The sequence below is a fragment of the Oreochromis aureus genome, linkage group 7 (assembly GCF_013358895.1).
Source record: "Oreochromis aureus strain Israel breed Guangdong linkage group 7, ZZ_aureus, whole genome shotgun sequence".
In the NCBI taxonomy this organism is placed as follows: domain Eukaryota; kingdom Metazoa; phylum Chordata; class Actinopteri; order Cichliformes; family Cichlidae; genus Oreochromis; species Oreochromis aureus.
The window spans coordinates 48,174,783-48,190,762 of record NC_052948.1 but is presented as its reverse complement, the minus strand read 5'-3'; the positions used below and the strand labels follow the sequence as shown (position 1 = coordinate 48,190,762).

The following is a 15,980-nucleotide window of genomic DNA, read 5'->3' as shown; positions in this document are numbered from 1 at the left end:
AGATACTGACACTTTAACGTTGATGTCTGATATCTGAGACATTACATTTGATACTGATATTTAAAAACCTCAGTATCAAATTTCTTACAGTTTAATGGTGCCAGCTTAGAAGTTAAAGCATCTAAAAAGCAGTACAACAGTATTATGGTACATATTAGAGATGGCACGATACCACTTTTTTATGTCCGATACCGATACCGATATCATAAATTTGGATATCTGCCGATACCGATATGAATCCGATATAGTGCGTTTTTTAATCAATAAAACTGTTTTTTTAATATCTTGCTGCATTTTGTATAAGTTCATACTCAAGTTTAAATAAACAATAACACTAAAGCTATTCTGTTATACCTGTATGTAAAAAATACACTGCACCCAAAATATTTTATAGTTCAGCAACACTGATCAATCTAATAAACTTAAACCTACTCCATCCTCCCTATTCTGGTATTTTAAAGAGTACTTAGCAGAAATATTAAGCAACCTAACTAATAGGGTTGCAAACTCCCAGCAAAAAAAAATAGGGAACCACCCCCCACCCTCCACGTCATGATGCTTAATCGATGTAATCAACTTTAATTTGATGCAGGGTGAAAAAAAATGCACAGAATTAAATTATTTTTCAAGAATAATTAAATAGATTCAACATCTTTCTTCAACAGAATTGCAGACTGCACAGATGGTATCTTCCCAAAGGAAAAAGTACTATAGCTTACTAGGGTATATTAGACTTAACAGTTACTATATACAGTAATGGACTTCTATACATTTTACATCAGATTAAAACTTTGGGTGTAAGATTCAGATAATTATTTATTAAAAGCTAGACATTTTAAATGAGAATAAGAAAGAAAAGTATGTCTTTGTGCCCCCTTTTCCCTGTTAATGCCCTATCGGCCCCCCTGGCTACACTTTGCTAGATCCGCCCCTGCACAGTTACCAGCCGTCAGCTACGTAGAAAAGGATCCTGGTGTAGAAAGTAATATTAAATAAATTCTAACAACAGCTTATCAAGGTTAAACGTGCTGCTGTTGTTCAGCCGCTGGTTTCCTCCTTCTGGTGCAAAGTGGGCCAAAAACAAAGAAGAGAGATGGACTCGCGACAGAAAAGCCGATCAGCTGATCATTAAGCAGTTTCACGATTGAAGTAGCGGCAGGAAGGTGAGGGAGAGAGAGAGAGAGAGGCAGTCGCTCCATATATCGGTTGTTAAGCTTAACATGGGAACGCTTTACAAACATTCAGAGATGAACTTACACACTTGCTTTACTTCTCTCTGGGATAACTTCCTCGGAGATGAAATGCTGGTTTGGTAGCGAGGCTACAAATACACACAGCCGCTCTATCATGTGATGCACACTGCTCCAACGTGCTACGGTTATGAGCCGAGTTACACCGTGTCGCAAGTTTTGTGAGGTGTTTTTTTTTTTATATTTAATGTATCGGATTACATTTTTAATTTCTCACCGATATCCGATCCAGTAATTTACGTCAGTATCGGACCGATACCGATACTAATATCGGATCGGTCCATCTCTAGTACATATATACATACACCAGAAGCTACACAGGACTGGGTTCCACTAGATAACACTTGACACAAATAAAGCCCTAAAGTGGGGAGTAATGTGCAAAGTAAGGGCATTTAAGATTGTAATTACAATTATTATACAACTCCATTCTCCAATAAAATCTTACATAAGATCGCACATTAACACCTTTGTACCCTGAGCGTTCTCTTTACTGTACAGCAGTGTATGGCTGGGATTTCAACAGCACCCTGCAAACAACACTGAAAACAAGTTGTGGATGTTTATATACAAGCAAACATGGAGAGGCATGGCTTAAAAATATGCAACAGTGTTCCAGCAAATAGTATCAAAATTAATAGCGCTGTGTTTAATGTAGTTAAATAGAACAGAGACCTGGTACAAAAACACAGTACACACTCAGTCAGTGCTTGTATTGTGACATACGAGATACTTACATTTAACTTACACTGTGATATTAAAAGTATATGGTGAATAAAAATGACAACCAACTCAAGTAAAACACATTCACACAATTATCAGAGACCATTTATTTCGGAAAATGTGTAAATTATGCTGTTTATCCACAGAAAAAAATACATGTTAAAGGGTGTAGATTTTTTTAGATTTTTTTTTTTTTTTTTTTTTTTTACACAAAGGTTAGTCAGCAGCTACAACACAATGTCCTTTTCTCCTACTTGTACTGCTTCTTCTTCTTCAGGAGAGCCTCTCGTAAAGCAATCTAGATTAAAAGACACAAAAAAAACCCATTTCCAGTTCAAATGCCAAAGTAGTTTCTTGTTTATGTACACATTTGTAATAGGCATGTGTGACTTACCTGTTTCTCTCTGAAGGAGCGTTTGCCTTTAGTTCTGACGTTCTGACTGTGCCTCATCATCATGAAGTTCTTATTTCTCCTCTTCTCCTTGTTGCTGCTGCTGGCGTGTGGGTTTAGCTTGGTCCGCTTCTTGACAAAGTCCTTCCTGTCTGTCCGTCCCGCCTAGGAAATCAAACACATCGTTAGGCCAAAATGCTAAGAATAAATCAGGTTTACACTTTGGAAATGCACTGAGAGTTTCTTAATCTCCCCAGAGTCAGTGTTTCATATGGTTTCATATGCATGAACTGATTTTTTTAACTGAAACAAATCTGAATCTGCTCCACATTTGCATCACAATTTATTCACCATTGCTGTTGCCAGTCGTGTTTCCTTGTCCGCTTTTGGTTTCTTGTGCAGTCTCTCAATATCTCTCAATGTCAGCAGCTCTCCTCTGGGGAAAAAATAAATAAGATGGCCATCATTCTCAACAAGCTAATCAACACAAAGGCCCGCAGGAGACTGTGAACCTGAGAGTAAAACTGTTTTGCACAAACTATTAAGATTTCAATAAAATACATTTCATTTTATGTGCCTTGAATGTTTAAGGTTCATTTCATGCCCTTACTTGTCTCGCTCGTCATCACTGTCCACATTTTTCCTCTTCTTGCCTGGTGCAGCATTGACCTCTTTGGCCATCTGGACCAGACTGATCTTCTTGAAGTCATCTTGGGTGAGGAGCCTGCTGGCGCTGACCGCCGCTGCCTTGGCTTTTCTTTCTTCAGCTGTCATGCTTTGAAGCTTCTCTGCCTGATTTAAAAAAACCCAAAAAAAACCCAAAACAAACAAACATGAAAAACCAGAACAGTTTTATAAATATCTGCATTTTATTTCTACTATGAAACAGTGTGAATAATGAGGTTTTAGCAATCTGTCAAGCTATGTTTGTTAATTTTTTTAAACTCACCACTTCTCCTGTATCTTCATCAGATGAGTGGTGAACGTCCACCCACTCCCCATCTTCATCATCATCACTAATACTGGCACTCTCCCAGCCGTCTGTTATATAAAACAATACAAATATATTATTCACACATTCCGTACGTACACAGAGAGCGCGCAGGCGGATATTACAACAGTGGCCAACCTTCATCGTCCTCTCCCTCTTTGTTCTCCTCCTCCACCTCCAGGACCTCGGCTCCGGGGATATAGTCTTTAGCCTCGAGCTCTCCGTAGTCTTTGATCTTGGCCTCTGCCGATGCCTCAGTGGGTCTCCCCTGAATGACAAGTAGGGTTTATACTTACAGACGTGTAGCTTCAACTATTCTAGGAACTGGAAAACATTTATGAATATATAACATATTGTCCCAGGTGATGAGAACGGGCTGATCGCCATCTTTTATCTCCTTTGTACTTCTTGAACGTTAAGAACAATTTTATGGTTTATTAACATTCATTTTACATTAGATTTTTGAGTGTGCTGCCACTACTTGACTAGTTAAGTCAAGAAAACATAGCAACTCACAATTCACTCAAATGTTCATAAAATATCTTTTTTCCTCATTTTACTGCAAATCGGAAGGCAAATCATCATTTTTGAAAATGTTTTTAAGTTCATATAGACTCCTATGAAGCTCACCCTATCCTTTCTGTGCAGCATCTGTGGATTAAGACTCCTGAACAACTGGATAAGTCCTCTGGCAGACATCATTACATCTGAAAATCAAGGCAGTGTACATCATGTGAACATGAATACAGACTTCAACACAATCACAAAAACTTGAAATAGAACAATTACTTACTCTTGTCTTTGTGGGTCTTGTATTGGGACAGGTCCTGCAGAAGGTCCTCATTGATGGCGAGCGGACAGCGTGCTGCCACCTCCCTGATGGCATTGAGACTGAAATATAAACAAAAGTCAGTTTTATTATAAAATTATAGAGTGATACTAAAGAGGTAGCTACAAAAACACTGTATATACACTCGCTGGGCACCTAACAGACTTCTCACTGATGAAAATAACTAAATCACCCGATCACATGTCTGCAACTCAACTCATTTAAGCACATCGTCATGACGACCTAAGAAAGATGATATAAGTGACTCTGAAGTTGTTGGTGCCAGACAGGTTGGTCTGAGTATTTCAGAATCTGGTGTTCTGCTGGGATTTTCCCACACAACTATTTCTAGAGTTTACAGAGAATGTAAAGAAGAACAACATGAAAGCATGGCTCTATCCTGCTTTGACTCAACAATGGTACAGGGTGTATTTTCTTGGCACACTTTGGGCCCCTTTTTATCAGTTAAGCATTTGAACGCCACAGCCTACCTGAGTTTGTCCCTGAGCATGTCCATCGCTTTATAACCAGTGTACCCATTGTATGGTAGCTGCTTCCAACAGGATAACACACCATGACTCAAAGCTCAAATCATCTCAAACAGTTTTCTCAAAACGGGACAATGAGTTCGCTGTATTGAAATGGCACCAGATCTCATTCCAACAGAGCACCTTTGGAGTGTGGCGGAACAGGAGACTTGATTGATGTGCAGCTGATAAATCTGCAGCAACCATTTGATGCTAAATAAAATGGCTGATCGGGGTATGTTATAGGTTTAGTTTGACTCATTTTGTAATTCACAGCATCTTTTGATTATCGCATAAAGATCTACTTACCCCACAGTCATGACTTCCCCAGAGTTTCTCTCCGTCACAAAGTTGTTGGCGATTGTCATGATCACAGGTTCAATGATCTGCAGCAGAACAGTTTTAAACAGGATGAACAGTGTTAAACTACCGTGTTAAATCACCTTAAAACGACTGAGTAAATGTGAGTAAATGTACCTCAGGGGGAACGAGCTGGTGGGAGGCCTGAGCAGCACAGAGAAGAATCTTTGTCACATCTGCAAAGACAGCAGCTAGTTAGAAAAGTCTCATGGATGAATGATTTCTCATGAAAATTCTAATTTAAATGTTAATAATAATAGCTTAGCTAGTACTGCTATGTATCAATTTAGAAAATTCAACTGAGAAAGGACACCAATGTTTATATCTCATCTAGCTGGTGGACACTGGGGGATGAACTTTTTGTTCTCAGGTAACACGGTACAAACAGACATTGCTGATGAGGTATCACTCACTAAAGCAAGAGCCAGTTATTTCCATTTTATTCAAGAGAAGGCAGCAGACATCCCCAAAACTGGGTCTAGATGAATAAACAACAGTACAGGACAGAAAAGAGCATCTGTTTCTTTAACTGTGAGTTGTTTTTACCTCTCTGATGAGGCTGAAGAAACCTCTGGATGAAAGGGTAGAAATTAAAGAGGAAGAGCTGTGAAAGAAAAAGAACACCAAGTGTTTACTCGCTAGAAAAAATAAAAAAATAAAAAACACTGCATACCTCACTCATGCCTCAACAGCTGCGATTTAAATGTGGAGTTCAATAGAAGCCAGTACATGTTTTACCAGACCTGACACACAGGACTGAAGGGTGCATTTAAAACTGGGTGAATCTGACTTGAATAAACTCATTCATGAAAGAACAAAAAAAACAAAAAAACAAAAACAGATGAGTCACCGACCTCGTGGATTCCAACCAGTCGGGATATGAGCTCCATCATCATGATCTTAACCTCGAAGCGCTCCTTTGAGTCTTCCAGCTGCTTTAAGAGCTTCTCTGAGAAATCTAAAGAAAAAAAAAAAAAAAAAGATTTTTATGAATGGAAGCCTAAATGACCTTGAGGCAAATTCTGTGTGTTCCATTTGCTGCAGTGTTGCTGAACAATTAGATACCTTGAGGGTCGTGAATAAGGTGAACTGCAGAGAAATTAAAAACTTCTGCTTTCTTCTTCTTTTTATGTTTCTAAGAGAAAACGCGAGAATAAAGAGTTAAAACAATTCATCCTAGCACAGCATTAAATCATCTCTCAGTACTGTTTTCTAAGTGTCTTCTTGTCCTCTGGGTCGTGTCAACCATCTTAAAGTTACACAACTGGAATTAGAAACAGTGCCTTCAGTAGAAGGTAAAACAGTGGCACCTTGAGGACTTTCATAGCCTTTTCCAGCTTCTTCTTGTTCTTGGAGGTTTTCTTGCCAGTGGAGAATTTCGCCATCAAGTCTCTCGCTGATGGCCCTTCATTCTTTACAAACACACACAAAGAAAGCCCACACCAAATCTTACTGAATACTGCACAACAAATCCAAACCATATTTGTCTGTTTCAAATGCATTCTACCTTAGCATGAAAGAAAAAAAAAAATTCCATATTGTATCATAACATATCATACATCAAACTATCCATCTTTGGTGCTTACCTCGGATTCTGAGTCACTCTCATTTTTCTCATCTTCATCTGCTCCCAGGAAGAATTTAAGGCCTGCCACGAGGATCTAAACAAGAAGAGTGGCTGGTCATAAGTGCTAATGTTTCCACTTAATCAATATCATAAGCAAAGTATTTTAATATATATGTAGTTAGGGCTGTGCGATATGACCAAAATCTCATATCCCGATATTCAGACATCTATCGTCCGATAACGATATAAATCACAAAAATGTAACATTTTCTGTAAATTCTGTGAATGTCGGGCAGCTCGACTTGCGTGAAGTGTTTCCAGCTGGGCGTCGCGTACCTGGAGTCGAGTGTTTTAACTGATGCATGAAACGATACATTTTTAGACATAGGTTGTAACAGCCGCTGTTTTCTTTGTGAGTATTTATTACACAGCGTGCTGCGGGAAAAGCCTGTTCTAACGTTTGAGTCTAAGGTTTATTTTTTTAGCACCTGACGGCTCTTTTTTGCTTCTCATCCGTAAACACTCTGCATCTTTCACGTGATTCAGTTTATTTTGAAAAGTCTCAACAGGATCTTGAGCTTTATTGTGAAAGGTTTATGTGGAAAATAAACAAGCGGACACGAGGTGGTTTTACCGTCGTTGTTGCTAACGACAACGCATAAAAACAAGCGCTTGTCCGTCTGTAGTGTGGTTATATTAAATATAAGAGAAAGAGAGACTTTAGGAAATTAATATAGCCACTACAGTGACCATCAAAATAATGAAAAAATATTGCCGTAAACAGTTTATTTTGCGACACCACGAAACAAACGATAGCGTAAAATGAAACGATAGACGTTTTTATATCGTCATCCGATATATATCGTTATATCGAACAGCCCTATATGTATGTATATATATACATACAATATATATGTATACATATATATTGCTTCCCCCCCCTTCTCTCGTTGTATATTGTTTTCTTTACTTTTGCACCTTTGTGGTTCAGCTACCCAATTTTGCTGTGTAAGAAACCGCACAATGACAATAAAAGCTCTAAGTCTAAGCCTTAATACCCCAAAAATATACCTTTGTCACTTTGGAGAAGCACGTAGTTGTGATAACATTAACTGTTTTGGGATCATTCCTGCAACAAAAAAACAAAAACATGTTTGAAACAAAATAATTATACATTGGCTGTAAAATAGCCGCTTTAACGTTTCTGTTTCACTTTGAACCCACCATATGTTCCTTTTGTACAGCTCCACCATCACATCTAATGAGATCTTTGCTGCTATCGGATTACTGTCTCTCAGCATGGTGTACATGAAGTTCTGTAACATCTGTAACAAATGACAGCACAACACTGTCAGTGTAGACCATGTTACAAAGACTACCAAACAATATTAGGGTGCACAACAGCTGTGTACTTACTGTGTTGACCTTGTTGTTTTTATGTTTTGCGTTGATGTTTTTGATGTCTGCTACAATGTGTGTGTACAAAGTCTGAAGAGAGAAAAACATTGTTTACATGAAAGCAACAAAAACAAACATAAATAAACAGAAGCAATCAGAAGACTGTCCCATTGGTAGGTCTGCAGAAACTCTAACAGCAGAAAACCAAGTCCACAGACCAAAGTTATTAACTCATCACTACATAAGGCATTCACCAGTTAGCAAAATTAAACTCACTGGCCACTTTGTTGCAGGTACATGTTCAAAACAACCTGCTGAAGTTCAAACTGAAGATCAGAATGGGGACGAAAGCTGATTTAAGTAAAAATATGCAGTGAATAGCATGACTGCTTTAGGCAACAGGAGCTCAAATAACCACTCAGTACAACCAAGGTCTGCAGAAGAGCATCGCTGACTGCAGAGTACATCAAATCTTAGTACCAAATGAGTATCACAGCAGGATAACACACCATTTCACAAAACTAAAATCATCGCAAACTGGTTCCTCAAACATGACAAGTTCAGTTCACTGTACTCAAATATCATGTACAGCCACCAGATCTCAATCCAACAGAATGCAGGCTTTTTTAAATTTTAAATTCCTAAGTTTAAAAAGCTTAAAACCAACTAAAGCTACAGAACATGAACAAGCAGCTTTAGTAGCTTTATGCCTAAAACAGCTGTGTACTGGATTGAGTCAACCAGCCAAGTCGTAAAAAAAAAAAAAAAAAAAAAAAATCACACTCATGTTTACAGCAGCAACCTGTGGAAAAATATGAGGCTAATATTTTCTTTTTATTATTGCTCTAGCATACTGTACGAATAAATGTGTGTACATATATAGAATAAAGAATCCTGGCCAACAAATGGATAAGATGCCCCAGATAGCATGGTGGCACGTTGGCTCTCGAAATTCTTAATGTCAGGAGTTTCACTTCCTGCTTAAATCTTAAGAAAAAAACAGCAACCTAAAATAATTTCTATTATCCACATATCACGAATGGTCCTCATGCTCAGTATTGATGTAGTTCTTGGGCAAACTGTCTACATGTTTACACAGACAAAACTTTTGTTTATCTTTATAAATACCTGAACAACAGCTTCCCAGATTGCTCTCTCAAAATACTGAGAAAAAAACTGCAATGCCCCTTAATTACACTGCTGTTTGGGGGAAACAGCTTAGTCTTACCTTCCTAAGCAGCTTGTCATGACATCGCAGCAGCTCAAAGAAGAGCTCTAGGAGGCCTGAGGCATCAATCAAGTCTTTATTCCTCAGAAGGATCAGAGCTTTGCAGAAAGTCTGACAAAGACAACAGAAACACATATAAACCATTCAAGTCTTTAGCAAAACTCAAGTGGCGGGTTCACATGAATCCTGGTGTATGAACCCAACCTCACCATTCGTAGGTCCGGCTCCAGGACTGTGTGGTAACTAAGTAATAACTCAGACAACTCTTTAGGAAACGTGGAGAGCTGCTGGGGGAAGCAGTGACCAACCTGAAGGGCAAAGAATACTTTTATTGAGACAACTTTTAAGCTCCAGGACTATCCACTGCACCAAAAACACACCGGGTTACCTGAGCGAGAAACATAACGAGGTTTGCAAGCTCCTTGTTCGGTTTGTCAGGCTGCAGCTTAAAGATCTGCACATTGGACTGATAGTGTCGGTACTGTTGCAGAAACTGCGGACGAAAACAAGAGGATTACATGAGTAAAAAAAGGCTCACATTTCCCAAACAACTCTCCCAGCTAATACGTTTAGCAATCTTAGCTAACAACACTCACCTCCTCGACGTACGACTGCGGATCTCTTTTTATGAGATTCTGAAGTTGAGGCAGATTGTTTGGTAGTTTGTTGTTCTGTCGACCCGACATGGTTTAAGATTATATTATGTATGTGTTGCAGAATAATGAAAAGCAGCACTTCTTACAGGGCGAGCATGGCCAATGTGTACGCTGCCATTTAATTTGAGGGGATCCAAACGTCACATCCGGCCACACTGTCGTCACTTGTGTTTTCGGCTTTGAAGAAGCCCTCGTGTACAAAAATGGAAGGGGAGATAAATCGTTGAATTCAAAGAATGTAAAACAATGCAGAGTTTTTGTGTGATAATATTTTGATTTTATATTCATAAGCGCTCTTTATATTTTGCACCAACTTTTCTTGCATTTAAAAATCATGTAAAATATTTTTTTCAGTATACAAAGAGCATGCCTCTTTGTATACTTGAAGACAGTTCAATAATAATAAAGATAGAAAAATAAAAATAGAGAAACATGTCCAGTAAAGTCAGAGAGCTTTCCAACGAGTTTTAAACGGCGGCCCTGAGAGACTGCAACTTAAGAAAACACCAGCAATAAGAAAAACGCTGTAAAAGAACACAAAACACAACGGAAAACACCACAACAGCAGCACTCATAAGCTTCAGCCTCACATGGCTCCTGCACTGCTCCATTGACTGTAATGGAACAAGATGTCAGACGTGTGTTCCTAGCAGTGAACCCCAGGAAGGCTGCCGGTCCAGACGGATTACCTGGCAAGGTGCTAAGAGCATGTGCCCACCAGCTCACCCTCATCTTCACCAGAATCTTCAATCTGTCACTGGATCAGGCAGCCATCCCATCTTGTCTAAAATCAGTCACAATCATTCCAGTGCCGAAGAAGTCTCCCATCACCAGCCTGAACGATTACCGCTCTGTGGCCCTCACGCCAGTAATCATGAAATGCTTCGAGAGACTAGTATTTCAGCATATCAAGGACTACCTCTCCCCAGAATTCGACCCCCACCAGTGTGCATACCGTGCAAACAGATCCACAGAAGACACCATCGCCATAGCCCTCCACGCTGTGCTGAGTCACCTAGAGCAGTGGCAGAGCTACGTCCGAATGCTCTTTGTGGACTACAGCTCAGCCTTTAATAAAATCATCCTGGACATCCTCATCACTAAACTGGTCACTCTTGGCCTCCCTCCACTCACATGTGCCTGGATAAAGGACTTTATTCCAAACCGGCCCCAGACTGTAAGACTCGGCCCTCATCTCTCCTCCGCTCACACACTGAGCACCGGCTCCTCACAGGGCTGTGTGCTGAGCCCCCTCCTGTATTCTCTCTACACCCACGACTGCAGTTCGACCCACGACAACAATCTCATCATCAAGTTTGCAATGACACCACGGTAGTTGGACTTATCTCAAAGGGAGACGAGGCAGACTACAGAGAGGAAGTCCTGAAGTTGGCAGCCTGGTGTTCAGAAAACAACCTGGCACTGAACACTAAGAAAGCCAAAGAGCTCATTGTCGACTTCAGGAGACACAGCACTGACTTATCCCCCCAATACATCAATGGGGAGTGTGTGGAGAGGGTCCACACCTTCCGGTTCCTTGGTGTCCTCATCTCCGCTGACATCTCCTGGACAGACAACATCTCAGCAGTTGTCAAGAAGGCCCAACAGCGGCTGCACTTCCTGAGAGTCCTCAGGAAGTACAAGCTGGACTCCAACCTGCTGCTGACCTTCTACCACTCATCCATTGAGAGCCTGCTAAAATACTGCATCACAGTATGGTACGGCAGCTGCACTAAGGCGGACAGAGCGAGGCTTCAGAGTGTAGTCAAGGCAGCACAGAAGATCATCGGCTGCCCTCTCCCCTCCCTGATGGACACTTATTCCTCCCGCTGCCTCAGCAGAGCAGCAAGCATCATCAAAGACAGCTCCCACCCTGGTTTCAACCTGTTCAGCCTGCTTCCCTCAGGGAAGCGCTACAGGTGCATCAGCACAAAGACCCACAGACTCAAGAACAGTTTCTTCCCAAAGGCCATAACCACCCTTAACTCATACACGCACCGATAACACAGTCCCAACCCCTCATTTTCCCATTTCCCTCTATAAACCACCACTGTGCAATACCAAATTCTATGTGCAATAACCCAAATTGTATATACATAACACTATTTATTTACATATTAACTTTTTTACACCGGACTGTTTATTTGTACATTTCATATTTTTTTTTCTGTTAATACTGTTGATATGTATATAGTGCTGCAGAACCATGCAACCCCCCACTCCCCCAGGCTCTGAAAGCCTGGCCAGCCAACATTGTAGGGTCGACCCAATCGGTGTGTCTGCGCTGAGCTCTAACCAACCTGAGATCTCATTGCAGGATTACATGAATCCACGTACATTTGCACACATACAGAGATAAACTCCACCAAAGAAACCAAATTCCTAGAAATCCAAACAGAGAAATGTTTGCACACACATATGATTATGCCAACCAACCTCATATCTCCACGCATGCACACATTAATGCATATACTTTGCACACATACAGAGTCACCCTCTCTCAAAAATGTTATTCAAACAAATGTTGAAGGAACATACACACACACATATGAATATGCGCAGAGGTACACAACTTTTTTTCCAACTACAGTACCTTGAAAAACCTTCACACATTTTGTCACTTTACAACAACAAAAGTTAATGGATTTTTTTTTAGATCTTCTGTGATAGACCAAAACAAAGTAGCACATAATTGTAAAGTGGTACGAAAATGATACATGGTTTTCAGAATATAATAAAAATCTGAAAAGTGTAGCTTTGATTAGTATTCAGCCCCCTGTACTCTGATACCCCTAAACAAAATCCAGTGATATCAATTGCCTTCAGAAGTCACCTAAATAGATAATCAAGTTCATCTGTGTGTAATTTACTCTCATTATAAATACAACTGCTCTGTGAAGGCCTTAGTAGTTTGTTACAGAACATGAAAACCAAGGAACACACCAGACAGGTCAGGGATAAAGTTGTAGATAAGTTTTAAGCAGGGATGGGTTATTAAAAAAATATATCCAGAAAATGGAAAAGGTTTGCTACAACTGCAAGCCTACCAAGACATGAGTGTCCACCTAAACTGACAGACTGAGCAAGAAGAGCGCTGGTCAGAGAAGCTTCCAAGAGACCCATGGTCACTCTGGAGGAGCTGCAGGTGGGAGAATCTGTCCACAGGACAACTGTAAGTTGTGTACTCCACAAATCTGGCCTATATTGAAGAGTGGCAAGAAGAAAGCCATTGTTGACCGAAAGGCATAAAAAGTCCCTTTGCAGTTTGCCAGGAGCCATGTAGGGGACGCAGCGAACATGTGGAAGAAGGTGCTCTGATCAGATGAGACCAAAGTTGAACTTTTTGGCCTAAATGAAAAGTGCTACGTGTGGCGGAAAAATAACACTGCTCATCACCCTGAAAGTAAAACGTGGTGGTGGCAACATCATGCTGTGGGGATGCTTTTCTTCTACATTGACAGGGAAGCTGGTCAGAGATGATGGGAAGATGGATGGAGCTAACTACATGGCAATCCTGTAAGAAAACCTGTTGGAGGCTGCAAAGGACTTGAGCTTGGGATGGACACTGACCTTCCAGCACGACAGTGACCCTAAATATACAGTTGGAGCTTCAATGGAATGGTTTAGATCAAAGAATATCCATGTGTTAGAGGGGCCAGTCAAAGTTCAGACCTAAATCCCATTTAGCATCTGTGGCAAGACTTGAAAATTGCTGTTCACAGATGCTCTCCATCCAATCTGTCTGAGCTTGAGCTATTTTGCAATGAAGAATCAGCAAATATTTCAGTCTCTAGATGTGCAAAGCTGGTAGAGCCATACCCCAGAGACAGTGATCAGACACATTTGTGCTGTTCCACAAACGTGATGTTTTTATTGTAGTCACTGTAGCAAGTGAGATCATGGAGAAATAAAACAGGAGAGATGGAACGAAAAGATCAAACAACTGATCTTAAGTAAGCTTTACTTAGTTTTTTTTAGGCAAAGAGTTTGCATAATATTTTTGAGTTCTAAATGAGAACTACTGAGGTTGTACAGTGTACTCAAAATAAATAAGTTGCCCTAACTTATTCATCTTAAGTAAGCTATACTTGATTTTTTTGAGTCAGTGAGATTGGATAGTTTTGAGTTCTAGGACCTAATTAGATTACACAGTGCAGGAAGTACAGAGCCCTCTGATAGGCAGCCAGGCAAGACTTTCTACAAAAAAGAATATAGACTATAATAGATTCAATAGATATAACAGAGCGGCAAGTAATGCTAAACATATAGCACCATTAGTAAAGACTAGGTCAATTTGAAGTACAATGTTTTTAGGTTTAACAGTCACTTTACCACTTTAAAACCTAACTATTAAGGAGTCCTGAGAAAATAAAGTTATAAAATAACTGCGGTTCATAGATAGCACCCGAAGGAGAGTTATGTAAATATATTGTCAACCCATATTGACACAATGGGAAGCCTCTCTTTTACAGAATTACGTGTGCCAATGAAACATTTTGACAGTATGCCTATAAGAAAAAGCAGCCTTGAAAGCAACCATAAAAATGCTGTCCAGTATGTATTGGGCAATATAAGCTTTATTTTGCATATCTGGGTAACTAAACAGCCGTTTAAAACAATCATGAATATGTTTGAACACATAGCAATATTTCCAGAATTGTTTTACAATTATAAAACACTGAATTTTGGCACCACACGGTGGTTAAAAACTGGTAAAAGACAAGCCATCTCTGCTCCAATACCTCCTGCTTGAACGGGATGTAGCGGATGTAGGCAAGTAGATTAAATCAGGGCATTTAAGATGAATCACTACATATAGATGGGCATGGATTACATGAGAACCTGTAAGACAAACATTGCAAAGGAGTCATCAGACAGTGAACACAATGTAACGGCTCTAATGTGTAATCTCTGTTGAAGACCACTGAACTGTTGACTTACTTATACGGTTGATTTTGGAATCACAGTTTAAAGAGGTCTGCTCTCTGATAAAATATAATCTCAAACTACAGCTTTAATTATCTCTTGAAAAGTCAATAGCCTCCATAGAGATTCAACATCAAGATCCTTCTTATTCCGTAATTGTGCAGGAACTGTGTGGAGCGCAGATGTAGTCGTTCTAGTAACCCACAGTTATACAAGCTGTAATCTCTCTCCCTCCAGTGGTGTTCATTAGTAAGCAAATAAGGAAAAGCCACGTTAGGTTAATGCTTCTACGGGTGATGTTTAGTATGTGATGGCAATCTTCTTATAGACAGAACAAAATGCACACATTTAGGCTGACAAATATTCTCAAAAGTATGCTAAAATGATTTATGTACTTAAAAAAAAAGAAAGACAAAAAAAAAGGAAAAGGAAAATATTTCATTCTTTTTTTCCCCAAAAAAATGAAACATTCCTCTACATGTTATTTAAAATGTATCCAGTTTAATTTTTCAGGAGATGAATATGTACACTTTTAATTTCATCATTTGCCTCAGGCAGTGAGCAGTTTACTGTATAATAGATTTACAGAGCAAATACTGACATAGTATTCTGTCAAGGCATGTTCCAGCATCAAAATAGGCTTCAAAATACATAATATTGTTCCACATAAAATAGAAAATCGCTGATAATATTATAATTATTTTAGGGTATCCAAAAATCTGAACACCCCCCCGCCCCCATCAATGTACTCTCGTGCGTGATAATTACAATGACAATCAGCAGTTCTTATAGATGCATTAAAAGGGAATAGCAGCCAGACGGGGGGAGGGGAGGGCGGACAGGTAAAAAATATACTTCTTCTAAAGGATTTACTCTTGAGCAATCAAATAGATTAAGGCAATAAAAAAAACAAAAGAAAAGAAAAACAAGACTTGTAGTGTAATTTGGCAACTCTCATTTTTGCTTTGCTTTCATCAAAGAGTCACCCAGCCTCCACATGACAGCGATTCAGGGTTTCTACTATCCTGAGATGTTTTCTTCTGCTTGAAGGCATCGGAGGACATAGAGGATCACTTGATAGCAGAAAATATACTGCTCCTGAAAAAAGAAAAGAAAAAAAAAGAGGGAAATTTG

General features: G+C 39.6%; 2 protein-coding genes across 4 annotated transcripts in view; both read right to left on the bottom strand.

Annotated features, from left to right (window-relative positions):
* Window positions 1–2,065: 2,065 nt before the first annotated feature.
* On the bottom strand, window positions 2,066–10,073 carry sdad1 (SDA1 domain containing 1). The gene is made up of 22 exons (XM_031754582.2): window positions 9,861–10,073; window positions 9,653–9,757; window positions 9,474–9,572; window positions 9,265–9,375; window positions 8,055–8,126; window positions 7,863–7,963; window positions 7,710–7,767; window positions 6,658–6,732; window positions 6,382–6,483; window positions 6,137–6,206; window positions 5,926–6,029; window positions 5,618–5,675; window positions 5,189–5,247; window positions 5,021–5,097; window positions 4,149–4,246; window positions 3,986–4,062; window positions 3,494–3,623; window positions 3,314–3,405; window positions 2,975–3,156; window positions 2,716–2,800; window positions 2,368–2,529; window positions 2,066–2,271 (listed from the first exon to the last, which is right to left on the bottom strand). Exons 1-22 carry the CDS (start codon window positions 9,948–9,950, stop codon window positions 2,224–2,226), a joined length of 2,055 nt encoding a protein of 684 aa, XP_031610442.1. The 5' UTR covers window positions 9,951–10,073; the 3' UTR covers window positions 2,066–2,223.
* A 4,406-nt stretch (window positions 10,074–14,479) lies between these two features.
* ptpn13 (protein tyrosine phosphatase non-receptor type 13) overlaps window positions 14,480–15,980 on the bottom strand; it is a 51,734-nt gene continuing 50,233 nt past the window's right edge. For all 3 annotated transcript variants that reach the window (XM_031754713.2, XM_031754714.2, XM_031754715.2), the window contains one exon: window positions 14,480–15,944. In XM_031754713.2, the coding sequence (XP_031610573.1) occupies window positions 15,867–15,944 (78 nt within the window). In that variant the 3' untranslated portion in view covers window positions 14,480–15,866. The remainder of the gene's footprint in view (window positions 15,945–15,980) is intronic.